General features: G+C 36.5%; 2 protein-coding genes across 3 annotated transcripts; both read left to right on the forward strand.

Annotated features, from left to right (window-relative positions):
- Window positions 1-237: 237 nt before the first annotated feature.
- LOC140166443 (uncharacterized) lies at window positions 238-10,844 on the forward strand. 2 transcript variants are annotated; one of them, XM_072189919.1, is made up of 5 exons: window positions 238-499; window positions 4,927-5,028; window positions 5,500-5,571; window positions 8,059-8,279; window positions 9,382-10,844. In XM_072189919.1, the coding sequence occupies exons 1-4, from the start codon at window positions 409-411 to the stop codon at window positions 8,268-8,270; spliced, it is 477 nt and encodes a 158-aa protein (XP_072046020.1). In that variant the 5' UTR covers window positions 238-408; the 3' UTR covers window positions 8,271-8,279; window positions 9,382-10,844. The 2 variants fall into 2 exon arrangements, with proteins under 2 accessions (XP_072046020.1, XP_072046019.1); XM_072189918.1 differs by having other exon boundaries at window positions 245-499; window positions 8,056-8,279; window positions 9,382-10,840.
- A 607-nt stretch (window positions 10,845-11,451) lies between these two features.
- LOC140166444 (uncharacterized) lies at window positions 11,452-16,989 on the forward strand. Its single transcript, XM_072189920.1, has 3 exons — window positions 11,452-11,906; window positions 12,772-12,926; window positions 14,076-16,989. The coding sequence occupies exons 2-3, from the start codon at window positions 12,817-12,819 to the stop codon at window positions 15,241-15,243; spliced, it is 1,278 nt and encodes a 425-aa protein (XP_072046021.1). The 5' UTR covers window positions 11,452-11,906; window positions 12,772-12,816; the 3' UTR covers window positions 15,244-16,989.
- Window positions 16,990-18,274: the final 1,285 nt, after the last annotated feature.

An 18,274-nucleotide genomic window follows, 5' to 3' on the forward strand; every position in this document is an offset into this window, starting at 1 on the left:
ATTTTGCCGCAAACCCCATTGAAATTATACAACTAGTTCAAAAGATGTGAACAGTTAAAGAGTGCCCAAAACAATAGAAAAAACAAAAGGACATATTTCCTTGTTTGGCTATATCTCAAGATCAATATTTCCGACTTCCGACTGAATTTGCTTGATCACATCACAAATTGGACGTTTGCAGACGATACCAATATACACACGGGGTTAAGTAAGCATAGAAATTAAAAGCACGTGACCAAGACGCAGTCAGTCTTCAAAATGATTAAAAGAGATTTGAAGCATATATTTCTTATCTATACCAAGTGGACACTGCCCACACTGGATATTAAGTGGACACAAGAGCTTTAAGGAAACTTAAAAGAATCCTTTTGGTGTTTAATAGAATTCGACCACCTTTTGGCAGCCATCATGAGATTGATTATATTTATTTCGTTGGCGCTACCAGCTTTCTGTAGCAATGTTCTCGAAGGAGAATTACTCGAAGTTGCCAAAAGACAGCGTGAGTAGTCTATTTTACCAATCTATATAATAATAAAATTGATGTTATGAAAATTTGATTATACAGTCGCTCTGTGCGGAGACTCGCTTGATCCTGGCGTGGGCATAATATAAGGGAATTGCTAAAGAGTCTACAGCAGCAAGGAAACAATGAAACATAATTTAAGATAAGATCACGACATGTGGAAGGAAAATATGATACCTAGCTATTTACAAATGAAAGCAAATCTGAATTCAATCTCAACTTTCGCGCCGCAGAGGCTACAGGCTGTATCAAAATGATTGGTACCCATCAGTTTCCAGTGATTGTGAACATGACTGCCAATATTGCATTTGGAAGAAACCGGCTTTTCAATAACCATCAAAATTGATGGGTACCAATTATTTTGATACATACGTGTATTGCATAATATACGGGATGAAGTGAAGGTGTGTAGTAATACTAATGTTGAAGACACACTAACTTGCAATTTCGGCATAATCGGATACCCTTTATGTATTTTTTATATATTGATGTATGTCTTGAAGTGTGATTTTTACATGGTATTTTAATCAGTATTTTGATATTGTCCAATCAGATTATGTTTCTACGAACTAGGTCCCCCCGGTCCCCATGATGGAATACTTCTGCACCAAGTACCAGACTAGTTTGAAAGGGGTAACGGGTCTGCATAAACCGCATGGGTAGATATTAATTGGGGTGTTTCGGGAGATGGCGCACAATAATTATTTTGATAGAAAATGTGTTTCCATGAGTTTACATTATGGTGCTCATAATGTAGTGAATTTGACACAAACGGCGGATTTGAGGTTTGAGGTGATATTTACTGAACTGAACCTATAGACGAATCCAATTTCACGCATTCCTACACCTCAATGGCTACCAAAGTTGGGTCCCCGTCGGCTCCATCTCACCTAAAATGTGAAATGATTCGGCCTTGGAGGGTATTTTAAACTGCATTCTATCACCTGTGTTACACGTAGACAAAAGAACAATGACAGTGTACAACACAAAATAATCTAGCATCGAAATTTAAGCGGCTTTAATCCACCCAATTGGGCAGTCACTACACCAGTTTGGTGTATGCGGGGACCCGTTATGGCCGACCAAATCCTCTCCATGACTTGGCTTGTTGGATTCGTCTATATATACCAATAAATTTTCGTTAGAACTGAAATGCACTTGTAATGTACAAGTTTTAAATTAAAGGGGGACAAGCTTTTGGCTCTTAGAAAGTGGTACGTACTCAGGAATTTTGAATGGTCCGCTAGGGCAAAATGTTCAGTAACAAAAAAACAGCGCGAGTTCATTTTCAACCAGGAATCCGCGAAGTTGTTTTTGTACCGTAAACATGGTAAGTCTATAACATTTGACCCCGGGGACCATTCAAACTTTCTGAGTACGTGCCACTTTAAAGAGCCATATTTTAAGCTCCTCCCATTTTCACAAAATTGGTACATTGCATGTGCATTTCAGCTCTGATGAATGCCAATTGCTGACGAGGTTTAGAAATTTATCACCTCAAACCCCAATAAATTTAATAATAACAGAACAATGTTGCATAAAATTGTGCCTCTCAAGCCTCAGCCATGGACACAGCCTTATTTAATCCACCAAGCCAAGGATCAACCTCATTAATCCACCAAGCACATTTTCTATTAAACAATTATTATTTTCTCCCGACACACCTCAATTAATATTTAGCCCGTGCGGTTTATGCAAACCACTTCCAGACTAGTCTTAACACTTCGTGAAGAAATTATCTTTACTTAATGTCAAGTCTGTATAATGAGATACAATTGTTAAAAGAAACAAAGGACATTGAAAAAATAGTTTCTAGTTTTGTGTCTTTAAAAACACAAATGTGTAGTTTTCTTTAATTTGGAAATTTAAGATAACTTGTTATGGTGGACGAAAAAAGGCCATGCTAGTTGCATTCCTTGTATCATTTCCTTTCTAAAAGATGTATACTTTTATGGATATGCACTTATCATCATTACTTTCGAAGATACAATACAAAACAATGTCAGAAATTTCCCACTGAGAGTGATCATGATAAATACGATTGCTTATTTCTGCACACAGGAAGAGAAAGCAATCATTTTATTTTTACTAGACGTTGCAGCATGTGGTAAATCTACTAGCCTTGCTTTACTTGCTCCAGTCTGCAGTTGACAGAGCGCACAACCTTAACCATGTTAACACCTAGTTCCTATGAATCCAACCATATATGTCTAATAACTTGTTATGCAAGATTTCCTCAAATGTTGTAATGAGGGCTTATCCAATACATTAAGAAAATAACCTTGTTTCCCCAGCCTTGACTGCACAAACCACCTTTATTACTCTCCGTGGTGGCACGCTATCCTAGGTTCAATGACATTTAATATCAGAGAGCTCAATGCTTGAGCAAATTGGTTAAAAATTAAGAAATAAAGGGTATTTAAAATGCATGATCCTTTACACGCAAATAATGTGCCCGAGGCAGTAAAACGTAAATAATGGGTGAGGCGCAGCCGAACCCATTATTTAAACGTTTTACTGCCGAGGACACATTATTTGCGTGTAAAGGATAATGCTGCACCCTTTATTTCTATTCTATTACCACAAAATAGTGCGATTTAAAGAGAAAATATCACATTTTTTGCCCAAATATTTCAAGTTGTTTACCTCAAGGTGGAGCGCCTACGCGTAGCCAAAGTGTATGCACATTCCAATAACACAACCTAACATTCAATTCTCCCCTATAAGCAGGTATGCACATACAATAACACACCCCTGGCATTCCATCCTCCCCTACATAAGCAGGTGTGGTGTGCGCTTTGCTGTGCGCTGTGATGATAGAAGAACATAAAGTTCGTTGCCCTGCCACTTTATCGCTAATTAATGGTCTTTCACGTGACGCGTTTCAACAAATCACAGTGCGCGATTTTGAATAGTGGGTCGTGGGGGTAATAGAATTGTCGATATAGGACTAGATTATTAATAAGAAGATAACCAATTCGCTTTCGAAGTGATGATGTAACAGGATTAATTACCGTAGCAATAGATGAATACAATTTTTGAATAGATCGCCCTTCACTACAACATTCACGCGGTACCTATGCATTGAACCATAGATGTCAAAGAAATGCTTATCACTCGCACCTGTAAGATTAGAATCTCGGAAAAGAGTGGTATTGTATTCAATCTATGACTGCAGACATAGACATGTGATGAGTGCAACCTGCTTGTAGTGCAGGGCGATCTATTCAAAAATTGTATTAATCTATTGCTATGGTAGTTAATCCGATTATTACATAACTTCGACAGCGAATATGAATCTTCTTTTGCCCCCCTTTCCCAAAAAGTTGTCAAAAATAAGTAATGCTGCATATTTCGGGAATCTGAAGTGGGTAACGAATTATCAAGTTATAGTTTTTATTTTATGGTTTTTCATAATGTAACAAATTATATAGTCTAAAGACTGTTAGAGCATTTGTACGATGTTGGCCTTGTGTAGATCAAAATAAGTTATTAATATGACATTTGACAGTTTCGCTTATAACTGAATTGAGAAGGGTGCATGACAGGTGCATAACAGATGCATCACATTACCCACATCAAGAGACTGACACAGGAAAGAGCCAACTGGAGAGTGCCAAGCGAATAAGTGCTTGAAAATCAGGTGTGATGACAGTGCGGCGTCAATGAAAAGGCATCAGCATGCACCCTATGAACGAAACATGGGGGAAACGGGTAAAGATAAAGATAAAGCTCCAAGTGAAAACATCCACCAGGCTCCCAAAAATGTTTTCTCTTATCCCTTGGATCAAGAGGAAGAATATTCTTAAGGCAGCTGTCGAAAATCGTCCTATGCTAGATCATGGAAGTAAGAGTCTCTAACTTCCGAGGCTAGATTCAGTAGTTTGGAGATCCATTGCGGGAGTCCGACGACAAGATTTGCCATACATAAGCACTGAAGTAAGTATATGGCAAGCATGTTTGTTTTTATCGTTAAATTGAACTACATTATTTGAAGAGCTTATTTCCAAACCGTGGTAAGTCCACAAACACATGTTTCTTATTTACCTGTGCGATATTGCAATGGGTTGTGAATTTGTGATGCTATAGGTAATTTCAGTTTCACCATTACAAAGCAAACAGTGGATTGATGCACAGTAACAATACTGCGTGAGGCCGTTGGTTCCCAAATGAGAACAATAGTCTGCATATTGTTATGCAGCATTGTTATGGTAAATAATGGCTTGTTGATGGTACATATTAACTCATTGTTGCTAATGTCAAACTTGTCAAAGTAATTGTGATTACATAAGTAAATGAGAAACATGTGTTTGTGGACTTAACACGGTTTGGAAATAAGCTCTTCATTTGTAGAACATGCAAAATATTGGCCTAATTATTGTATTTATTGTGTTGGTTTACAGATCCAATCGGTATGCCATGCAAAGGATATGAATTTATCTGCAGGACACTATCTACAGCAGTTTGTTGTCATGGATACTGCCATTATACATGCAATGATTTACGTAAGTAAAAGTTAACATACGTTGACACCACTGGATGTGTATTTCCACTATGATTTGAAACGATAGAATGGCACAGCGGTTATTAAAATGGTACTCGACGACTCTTGAATAAAAACCACAACCCTAACCTTATCTTTAACCCCAATCCTAACTTAGAATGCCTCAAACCCTATAACTTTAACCCTCATTGGACTGATGAACCTTCTGACTAATGGGCTCTTCAACAAAAAAGGCTGTTATTAAATTTAGACTTACACCCGTGACACACTGTGATTTAGCCAGATGAATCATATGTTGCTGCTGCCTGACCCATATACAGAGAGCCGCAGCTTATGTTACAACTTAAAACGGAAGAAACAAACTAATATGGGAAGCCAGAGGTGAGAAGCAAATCATGAAGTATATATTTTTCATCATGTTGTAAAATGCATTGTATTAATATTTCATTTCCTTCACCATTTTTGCAAACAGCTCGAAGACCAATATATCCTGTAAGACCACCTCCACCTAAGCCAGTACCTACGACAGAGGAACCCACGACGGGTGAGTTCATATATTATGTGACTGTCTACCAAAAATTGAAATGTAATTGTGGCATTCTCACTTTGAGACATTGGAAAGGCGAATTCTTCTTAAAATAAACTTTACAATGATATATTATACAAATATTGAATATTTATGAGTACAATGATATTGAATATTTATGAGTACAATGGTACTCAATGGCACTCAATGGTAACCAATGGTACCCAATGAATATATTTACTTTTTATAGTAAAAGACTATTGCACTCCGCACAAGTGCAATAGTCCATTTTCCATTGCACTGGCACGCAGCTTCCATGGCAACGCTGATAGACGCGGGCGTATATCGCGTGGTGATTTATAAAATTAAGTGGATGATAAGGAAATTTATATGAGTTTATATTGAATGCTTTTATTCGTTCACTGGAAAGAATATTTTTTCATTTGGTGAAATATGAACTGTTCCTTTCAACTCGGCAAAGCCTCGTTCAATGGAACAGTCCATATTTCATCTCATGAAAATATTCTTGCCATTGTACTCATAAACATTCAATATTTGTATACTATTGCTTATTTGTAAGGTAGTAGAAAAAAAAATGGGTTGGAAATTGTTTTGAGCTCTTCAATGAACCAAATCTCAGAAGGAGATCTGCCGACATTATGGCCCATATGTGATGGATGGTCTATAAGATTTTTGTCATATCAGTTGTCATGCAAGATTCCGTGGCGAATGGCTAATTGGCTAGGTCTCACGCAGCTGCTAAATTGATTTAGGCTACGTTAAATTCTGGGTAAGCTGTCAATGTACGTATATTGCCCGGGATATAGGTTGCATTTTTTATTCTTTTATTTTCTGAAATTTGACATTTCATCCGCGAACGATTTGGAGAACTCTTCTGGTCGGAGAAAGAATACTTTGAGTACAAAATATGTTGAGCATAATAATATATTTTCTACACTTAACGTCTTACTATAGCTATACAATATATACAAAAGTAAACTTGTCATTCTTAAGCAGTCACCATAGGCTATTTCATAAAAGGCACTAAATTTAATGCCCACGTGACCCATGGGCGTCGCCATACCAAGATCACCAAGTGATCAGTTGATGTGCTACAATGCTAATAGATAGGAATTTTTCAGACAAATATCATCAAAACTGCTGAAAATGTAATAAGCAAATTAATTACACACTGCTTTTTTACTATGTTTTCAAGAACTAAAATTTGAAACTTTTTATCGACGAAAAAAAAATCGACGGAAACTTTTGCAAAAAAATGACAAGTTTGCTAGAAAATTTGGACATGCATCCCGCGTTTCCAATTGAAATACACAGGAAGACCACACGCTGTGCCAAAGGTCACTTTTCCAGACATCCTGTCTATACGCTGTAATGTCAGCACCCATGTGGTCACGTGGGCATTAAATTAAGTGCCTTTATTTAAATACCCTAAGACGACTGTTAAGTGACAGAAAACAATTTGTTTGTTTTTATTCATTCTTAAATACTTCTTAAACGCAAAAAGTTTCTGCAATCGTATTGATTCTTAGCCGTGTTATATGACACGATATAACACGGTTCAGCGCATACGAGTCGATGCGATACGCATACGCGCTATTTGAACCAATCGGTGGCGCATTTCAATAACGGGACTGATCGATTATAAGCCTTAGGTAATGTTAAGCATTCTGCAGCTTTGCTTTCAGTTTGAACTAACCGTTTCAGACGCAGTATAGGCCTTATAAGTTGTTTGAAGGTTGGCTTCGGTGGGTGCTTGCATGGACCTATAGGCGCTTATCGTTAAATCGCACGCATGCTTTCGGTTTACTTTTAATTTCATCTCTTTTGCAAAACTACTTGTGCGAGTTGAAAAACTCCCGGGTAATGTCGTTTGTCACATGAATGCATCAATTAATCTAATCATTGCCCACCAACTGAATCTATATTTTGTTTTAACAAATTTAATTAAAATTATTTTATTCTTCTTGATCATCAATTTTCGGAAGTAAATTAATTCAAACAAGAATTATCAACATTACGGATTACGGATATCGTAAAAATGTATTTTGTTCTGTTTTGAATAATTTATGCTATAAACGAAAGATGTATCGCAAAATTATGCGATTAACGCTTTTGAAAAACGATACATCGCAGTTGATTAGCGTGAAAAGTAATGCATCGCAATCACTCAGCGTGAAAAGCGATACACGCTAAGCGAAATAGCTCAACGATCTAGAGTAAATTCCGCTTCAGAATATTTGCGAAATTTCCTATTATTACCTTTAAAAAAAACCCGCAGTGATTTAGAGTGCGCTATGCACAGGCACAACGCCTAGACGTTGAGCTACAAGCCTCAGCACACTTTACTTTAATATCATATTCATACGAGAGACAAGGCGGATTAATATTCTGAGGGAAGAAAGCCCAGTTCTAGATGCAGAACCCGAAGATAACCATAACTTGCTTGAAATTCTAATACTTTTGGCATAATTTTTTCTCCAGAACAAGCTGAACTTCCAGTTTATGTACCCACACCTAAGCCATGTGTAGTAAACTGTAAGGATGGTAACGTGAAGACAACCTTATCACCAGAAGCCCCTGTTGGGTGTAGTCTCGACTTCCAGAGTGTTACTGTCAGACCAGAGCCCTATAATGCAACTCATAGCGTCATTCGAGACTCATATCAGATTTGTTGTCCTGCTACATTTGCAGGATAAGAACAAAAGGTTCGTCGAAAATCAAATTTAGTTTGTTTGTATTGAACACATCTTCGCTGATACTCAGCAATGTCCACTTCTGGATGTGAAGCTGAGGGAGCGTGTTGAACTATATTTGAAGTCTTTGGATGAACTGAGCAGTTGACCCAGCAAACACATAAATATTCTTTTTTTTTTCAAAACGTTTTAATAACATTTAAATGTCGGGTTATAAAGGTTATGAAAATGTTTTTAAAACGTTATTGCAAATATTTTGGGCAAACACTTTTGCAAAATATTTTTTTCAGCCCAAAAATAACATTCTGTTTAGAATGTTTTATATCAAGTTTTCAAAAAATGTTTTTGGAATGTTATTAAAACGGTTTTATACCCTTTATATAACCTGACATTTAAACGTTTTCTGTCAAACATTTTGTGTTTGCTGGGGAATCATTTCTGTTTTCAGTTCACAATCCATTTTCTATTGCAGTCCATAACGAGACAATGAGTGAAACTGTTGAAGATCAACAGGGCAAATCGTCATAATCATCAAACACTCTAAGAAAAAGCATCTTAAAGAACAGATCGAACCAGAAAGACCCGTAAAAATCAAAACCACTGGTCATATAATTATACACCTATCCGACTTCGCCATTACTGCGGTGTCCCCGATGTAAAACTGCGGTGTCCCGAGGTCGGGGGTTCCATCCATTATTTATTGTGTGCTATACAGAATTGTACCCGGGAATTGTACACAACAGTGATATTCAATACACAATCATGAGTATTGAATTACGAATTAAATCTCCCGCTCTGGGACATCTGTGTTGCCGTCAATAGAGGGCCAAATACAGTAAACGCTTCTCGGATTGGTGTATATTTGTAATCCTTATTTTTCATCTGTTTTGACCAGTCAATAGCACAATAGTGTTGGTGCTTTTGTGCTATTTTTGACAGGTCTTTTCTGCTTCGATATCTAAGGCACTGACCACGTAATGTGTCTTTGTGCTTTTTTTACTTCGATGAAAATAGGGTGAAATTTACCAGTGAAGGACGTCCTTACTTGTGAGTTGGCTTACAAGTAAGTTCTAAATGTTCTAAATGCTATTATTATTATTGTTCTTATTTGCAGCGTCATCCTGAATTTCTTTGTGTCTGGTCAACTGTCTTTGTTGGAAGTACACAATTTTTCAATCACCGCTTCAGTATTAATGTGGGACATCATCTGCCAACAACGACTGAACGCTTTGTACAATACTTTCATACGATGTATTCCATTTTTCAATAATCAATAGAAGCTATAGATTATAGACTAGACTAGGTATTAGGATGTAATGTATACAAACCTCTTAAACGAATAAATCCTATTGAACCAGCGTTTTAGCTGGTAATATTTTATTCAACAGTATGGAAAACACGCACCTGTTACCGGTTGTAAACATTGACCAATTGCGAAGGTCACTTTCTGGAAAGCTGGACTGAAAAAGGTCACTTGCCTGATCCTAGTGATGTAACTGATTCCCCATTTGGTTTGTATATTACCTTTGACTGTATGACAAACTGGTAAGCTGGTCCGATTTCAGGGATAAAGAAATAATTCCTTTGGGAAATAAAGAAGAATGGCTGAAAACGTAAAGAGACGTGTTGGGTAACGATGCATATTGGGCTACTCCATTTGAAATCCATACACCACCTATGGAAGACCTTTATCTCCTTCACAGGTGGTGTAGATTTTAAATGGAGTCACCCATTGGGTTATTCCAGAAAATGCACACGCCGTCGTGATTGTTGGAAATCCATACTTTTAAAGTATGCAAAGGCGAGAAAATCCAGCAGATTGGAGTTCAGAATCGGAAATCCTCAATTTGACAACGCATTTTGAACATTTCCGTGATTTTTTAATCGGGGGTTAGGAATCAAAATTTTTTTTCAAACAAATTTTTTTAACTTGTAACTACTATACCATTCACAGTAGGTCTATTACGTTACAACAACACAATTTCGTAACACATTAATCTGTTATATGGCTCTCACAATTTGCCGACAATCACACATACCTTTGACTACATTTGCCGACAGTCACATGGTTTGCCGACAGCATTCAAATTTTGCCGACTAAATTGTGTATTGGGGGTGACCCCCCTCTAGCGACGGCCCTGGTCCAGGATGAAATTGTAAGGGGGAAAATGATGTAGCGAACTGGCTTGTTGTGATGAAATTAGAGTTGCTCTGGTATTGTTGGTTGTGCGTCCGTCTTGGTCTGTCAACTTTCTTGGTGGTGTATCTATTCAAATCAACTTAAAGCTCAAATCCACCATGAATTATTTTATGAAAAGCATATAAACGTTGCTTTTCACGTCTTTGCTCTAAAGTGTTCCAATTTAAGGTTTGAAGCATATTGTTCACACTTGATTTTCTTCCATAGTCTCCTAAGACAAAGCGTGCCGCGCGTCTTTGCACCATTTCGAGGAGTTTTGTGTTTTCTTTTGTGACTGGATTACATGCTATCGAGGCATACTCGAGGTGTGGCCTAACCAAAGTTAGATACAGCTTCTCTTTAACACCTTTGGAGCATATTATTATTATTATTATTATTATTATTATTATTATTATTATTATTATTATTATTATTATTATTATTATTATTATTATTATTAATACAGTAGAAAAGGTTCTTTTTCAGATCCAATTATTCTGGTACTTACTCAGAAATATTTCAATTACGTCATCAAGTTACGTCGTGGTTACGTCATCAAGACCAAACAGTGTTGCCGTTTCATCAAACATCTAGAAACACCACAACAGAGTGATCAAGATTCCTGATAGGAATTGAAATATTTCTGAGTAAGTACCAGAATAATTGGATCTGAAAAAGAACCTTTTCTACTGTATTGAACTATGAACGATCCTGATGAATTTGTTTCAAGTATTATTATTATTATTATTATTATTATTTTATTATTATTATTATTATTATTATTATTATTATTATTATTATTATTATTATTATTGTTATTATTATTATTATTATTATTATTATTATTATTATTAATATCATTATTATTATTATTATTATTATTATTATTATTATTATTATTATTATTATTATTATTATTATTATTATTGTTATCATTATTATTATTATTATTATTATTATTATTATTATTATTATTATTATTATTAGTGTTATTATTATTTATTATTTGCATGTGTTTTAAGACGTTACAGATATGCGCACAAGACAGCCAATTCAAAACCATATAGTTTAACCCTCACGGGATGCATTTTTCAAGTATATAAATGAAAAAAATTATATAAAAAAGGACAACTTTCCTTTAAACGATTTAATTAGCACACAAAAGAATCAGTGACTGCAAATAAAGGTCGTCACTATCTAGGCAACGACAAGCAATTTCCTTGTTTTGTTACGCATTGACATGTACACCGAGTGTTACGGGTCAGCAAGTACTGGTACTGGTTGTAACAACAACAGTAAGCAATTATGACCAGTCATGATGGAAAAACTAAAATTTATAAATAAAGTAATTTTGATTAATTAAATGTTCAAAGAGAAGCAGAACATGAGACTCAGCATGAATCATCTCAACTTCATTGGCTTGCCTAGAGCAGTTCATCATTACGTTGCAGTACTTGGAGGTAGGTTGATTCGCAACAAATTAAGAATATTATAACTTATGTAATCAAAAAAGCATATAATCGTAAGTGTATGCTATTGTGTAGAAGGAATGATGCTTATGAAGTTTTAAAACTTTATGTACATTGCATGATTTAATGCCATCAGTTTTTATGCCGCTACACATATAAATCTGTAATTTATGATCTTGGACTATGCGGATCTGCGTATTTAACGTGCAAGTTTGTGGATATTTCATTCGCGTTGGTCATGTTGGTAGATAATAAACTAAGTTTAAACAGGCATTCAACAGTAAATCGAGAAATATTTACTTCTTCTGGAGTCGAGTTACATTCAGTTCCAGTTTGAATGTCTGTACATAATTTGAAACATATTTGTGTGTATATTAAATTATACATTATTCTGTTCATTTGTTGAGCTGTGTTTTCCAGAGGGGGTAGGGTAGGTATGTGTAAGGTGTAGGGGGGGGGTGAGAAATTAATTATAAGTAATTTGAATAATGTGTCATAACAACAACACCTTTGTAAAACGTACATAACTCATTAACAACAATAAAATAAAGCACGTTTTCAAAGTATATGATTTGTAGAATGAACTTTTGCAAAATTTCAAAGTGTTATTTTTCACTTTGAATATATTGATTTAAATAATGAAAACCGATTTTTGTTGGCTGCTTCGACCAAAAATACGTCGTGTGCTCTTAATATCATAAACAGTCATGTAACAACCAGTCATGGTCATTGCAAGAGGATTCAATGTTGCATTGGGAAGAAGTAGCTTTTCAATAACCATAAAAACAATCATTCTGACACAGCTTGTAGTTGTCCTTGCTTTAAATTCCGGTTTTTTGTTTTCCTATGATTGTAGATAACAGATACTAACAGCTAAGAAGCACAACAAATCTCTACTGCAATGGGACAGTCCAGGAGCAGGAACATTGATATGACATACGCATTACCCAACAATGTCATGGTCATTATATTCTCTCACCTCTCACTCTACGACAAACTGATTGCTCCCAGGTATGCTCAAAATAGCTCAATTTTATCAGTGTTTTTCCAAAGCAACAAGGTACTACCACTTTGTTAGCGTGACGTGCCATATATTCTGCTATGTGTACCCAGATAGCAAGATAACGTTGGCAATGGTAAGCCGACGCCAAACCAACGAAGGTTCTATGTTGTTGCGCCAGCCTTGAATAATGATTGGTATAGGAACGTTAGGCCAACGCTGTGGCAACCTTGTTATGCCAACCTATTATGGTATGCCAACGTCAAGCCAACGTAGTCAGCTATGTACTTTAAGAGGACGGTCGGCATGCCATGGTTAGGTCAACGCCTGTTGTGCCGATCCCTAAAATAATGGTCGGTGTGCCAACTATGAACCAATGTAGCGGACAACGTTATACCAACCTTATTATGGTATGCCAACGTCAAACATATGTAGCCAGCCAACTTTAAAACGACGGTCGGTACGCCAAAGTAGGGCCAACGGGTTTTTTTTTGTGCCACCCTTAAAATGATAATCGGTATGCCAACGTCGAGCCAACGTAGCTTGCCAATCTTAAACTGACGGTCGGTACGCCAAAGTTGAGCCAACGGTTTTATGCCAACCTTAAATGATGGTCAGTATGCCAACGTCGGACCAACGTTGGGCAATGTATTATTGATATATGGGTACCTTGTTACATACCAGCTATTTCGGTAAATTGGCGGACAAGCATTGTGGCAAAATAATTTCCAAAAGGAAAAAGCATGTTGTTAATTTTGGTATATACACGGCCACAGGACCGCCATGTTACCGCCGATCTGTACCAACGGTCCATGATTTCTTTTTTTTGGGGGGGGGGGCTTACACCCCCTCCATGCCACTGGCCATTTATGTCAAACCAAATTATATGGTTGCAAGTCGCAGATGTGATTGCCTGATGTGTACAGTTTTCCCATAAGATCCCCATTATGCCGGTGTACAGCCAAAGTCAAAGGTCATTACCATATATGTGCCGTCTTTCTCAGACTCAGACTGCTAACATCTGAACATGGCTATGCGAGAGCGACAGGCTGACATGAGTCTCTAGCTCAATGGTCACCACGTCATAGTGTCTGCAGACATTTCACATTGGGTAACAATATGCCTTCTGTAATCTATTTTGTTTCCTTTTCTGTTTACAGAGTGTGTACGCGCTGGTATACTTTGATGAAAGAAAAGCGACCATGGCAATGCATTGATTTTTGGGATAAAGGCCCTTCTAAGAACCACCAATCAGAGCCGTGGCTATTCCCCGCTAAAGAAGACGCCATTTTGAATCTTCTTAGAACACACGCGGGTTCAGCACTATTACAAATACATCTACGATTCATAAGCGCTAAAATACTGACATTTCTGAACGAAAATTGTCCATATCTTCGGGTGTTTTCATTTCTTCCAAGAAACAGTAATACTTTAGACGATTTTTACTCTTACAAATCGTTACTTTGTGATGAACGCGTGAGTAAAACATTCAGCGACATTTTTATAATTCCGCCAACGGTAGTTGAATGTCGTTTGAATTTTTTAGCAAATTACAATGTCAAGAAATTGTCCGGTAATAATAACTGCTACGAAAGTACAATAAAATCACTACTATACGTGTCTGAAGAACAACAAGCTGAAGAAACGGCAAGAAGTATGAGTAAATGTACACAACTAAAGTATCTTGCGCTTCATTCTTACAAACTCACTCTTCGCGGCGTCCAACTTTTGACAGATTCTATCGCCGATTTACGCGAACTATGTCTGATTGACGCTAAAGTAATCGATGATAACGAAAAAGAAATCTTCAAAACATTCGTCAACAACCTAAGGAAATTACAAATCTTCAAATTCAGTGGATACGGAAATGTTGATTTTGTACTGGATGAAGTGGTTGGCTGGACTTCTTTGCGAGAGCTGTGGTTGGGTAGACTCGACTTCACAGATGACGCATTTCTTGAAATGACGTCCAAAATGCCCCAACTTGAGATTCTAGGCATAGATATCATTATCTCAGATTCTATACTAAGTGCAATATCAGGTCATCTTCCAAAACTTAAAGAACTATCTCTTCTTGGTGGTGAATACTCTGACAATGGTTTGAACTCTCTTCGGGGTCATCAAAGCTTACAGAGTCTGTATATCAGCGATTATGAAATCGAAAAAGGTCCAGAGTTTTCCCTGCAAACAGTGCACAGAGTGATCAAAAGCCTTCCGAAGATCGAGAACGTAACTATATCATGCCAAAGATTAAAGAGACGATATTCAGGAGAAATATTGCCCGAAATTAACAAACCAAATCTTAAGGTGCAAGTTGATTATTTCTAATCGTGCAGAAAATGACTATACAACAGGGTAAATCTGACATTAATATATTTAGTAGAGTATAGAAGTATTGTTATTGCTAATATTTATGCCTAACTCGATCAACAATTTTCAAAAATTTAAACTGACTTTCACAATAAATTTTCGATATGTGACATACATCTTCATCAGAAGATTGGTCATTATACACCGATACGACGCCCTCATTCGACCAAAAGTGGGTAACAAAAGGCAAGTTTTTGGTCTACAAATCGAAAATTCAAGGTTAGTTGAATTTAAGCTGAACGTCAGTTTAAACCTTTGGAAATTGTTTGTTACCATATTAGTTTCTTGTATAATTTCTCTAGTGTGTAGGGCGAATGATCCAGGTTTGTAAATAACCCCCTGCCAATTGCAGTAGTTTGTCTTCTGGGTCAGACATAAGCCCAGTAAACACAAAACGTTTACTAGAAAACGTTTAAATGTCTACGAAAGTACAATAAAATCGCTACTTAAAGTTTAAATAAAGTCATACTTTCAATCCTAAACATTTTTGAAAACTTGATGCAAAACATTCTAAATAGAATGTTACTTAAATGTTTGCCATACATATTTTAAACTAAGGTTTAAAAACGTTTTCATGACCTTTATATAACCCGACATTAAAACGTTTTGAATAAACGTTTTAACAACATTTTTGTTTTGCTAGGAGGTTATTAGCTTAGTTAAAGATGTGGTCACCAAGAATAGTGTCATTGTTCAACAAATGATGCAAAGTGTACCGTCCAAGGAAAGCTATTATATAATTATGCTATGTTGTCATATGACACCATAGCATCCTCTGGTCCTAGCATGAGACATCTGTGTATAACAAATTCAGCTGAGTGAGTTCTTGAGGTGGTGGTGGTGGTGGGAAGAATCAACCAATTGGGAGCAGCTTTGATTGAAACCGATCTAGTCAAGGAAACGATAGGTCTATTCCTGGACATGAAGCCTTACAGATTTGACATTAATATATTTCCTCATTGTTAATATTGTTCGAGTCTAGTATAACATTACGAAGCGGGTAAAGAAATGGGTAAACATGGTAAAATATAGTTAGATTTCATGACTCTATAAATAACTTGATGGTCTGATTCGGTAGCTATAGTATTTAATTAACAGCTATTACCAGCACGTACTCATTGGTGAGGTTGGCTTTCCGGATGAACGATGAAAAATAATGAAACTAAAGCAGCAACTTGGTAGTCTTGGTAAAACTAGTGCGGTTACCGCACCATAGCTGAACCATGTGGCTTCAGGCGAGGGGGGGGGACTTTGCTCTCTTTCATTTCTCACATTTGGGGGTCATACCGTCTTGTCATTTCGTGATATCAAAAGGACACAAATATGAATGCTGACCTAGGGTCTTATGAGGAGTGTCACCCCAGTAGGAGTGTCACCCGGTTGCTAAACCCGTGATTAGAAGCCCAATTGGGCGACTTCTGATGATTTAGATCAAAATGGACCACAACTTGTAAACTTTAAGGAGTAGAACCCCCTGTATTTCTGTATTTTTGTCTATTTCATTTGACACCACGCGGGTGGTCATAACTTCGTGGCATTTCAACATATGCCCATTTCAGACCAAAAGGTTACTCAGTAAGTAAGTTAGTAAGTAACAAACACTAATATAGGCTTGTACCATTTCATGGTCCAGCAAAAACACGCACATTTGTAGTTGAATTAAGTATTTTAACACAATCAATTCTTTTCAATAAAAAAGAAACGAGAAAGTAATTTAAACGTGCAACTAAGTACGGAGTGTTATGTTATTGTCAACTTGTCATGCCCAGAACGCCGGTTGTCAGCCCATGGGCAATTCGCTGTAATAGTGACTTAATAAGCACGGATTAACTACCATAGCAATAGATGAAATCAATTTTTGACTATATCGCCCTGCACTACAACGTTCACGGTGTCTATACATTGAACCATATCATGCTGATCACTGTAAGATTAGTATCTTTGAAAAGAGCGGTATTGTATTCAATCTATGATTGCAGACATACACAGGTGATGAGTGCAACCGGCTTGTAGTGCAGGGCAATATAGTCAAAATTGTATTCATCTATTGCTATGGTAGTTAATCCGATATATTACGTCACTTCTACAGCGAATTAAGCGAATCGAATGCAAAGTCCACTCGATCTATAACAACTGCGGATAACTAAACCTCTTTAGTAAATCCACCGATACTGGCGCTTCAATTGACTAAGGTTTTATAAACAATTTTGTTTTTTGCAGTCACTATTTACTTTTGTAAACAACATGTATGTGTTCATCATTATCACTCAAAATTTAAATTAGTAGATATAATACAATTGCATTTGACATTGACATTGGAGTCAACTCATTATAAGCTATTATATCAGGATACAGAGTCACACTATTTCCTGTGCTTGGCCCTGGACATTCAGTATTGACCTGTATACATACTATCCCGGCATACTATATTCTATGTATTTTGAAAGTAAGTCTTAAAAGAAGTGTACGGCAATCACACAATTATGTCTTATAATGTAAGAAAATAATAATCAAGCACGAATCACATTGTTTTATTTAAAAAGAAACTCATATTAACCATAAAAACGAATAAAAACAGCCATCTCTCAACACGCGATATTCAAAATTCCCGCACCGAAATTGTCTACAGCAATGACGTCATGGTTATTTGTGCTCATTTGTTGTCAGCCTTCATTGTATTATTGGGACGTCAACATTTTGCTCTAGACAACGTGGGTGTGTGTATGTGTGGGGGTGGGTGTGTATGTATTTAGAGAATATTATTTCATGTATTAACAATAAATAATGTGCAATGAAGGTTACCCATACCCAACCCACATAATATAACATGATACACCATTTTCCGTTGGTTTGAAAATGGCTGAATAGTCCAGTCAATCTAAACAAATTAGTGGTGTCACCCACAACTAATTGCAACAGAATTTTTTTCACTTTTATACATTTTAGAGATGTCCCCTGAACATCATACCAAAAATATACTAAAATATAC

Source organism: Amphiura filiformis, chromosome 12 (assembly GCF_039555335.1).
Source record: "Amphiura filiformis chromosome 12, Afil_fr2py, whole genome shotgun sequence".
NCBI lineage: Eukaryota > Metazoa > Echinodermata > Ophiuroidea > Amphilepidida > Amphiuridae > Amphiura > Amphiura filiformis.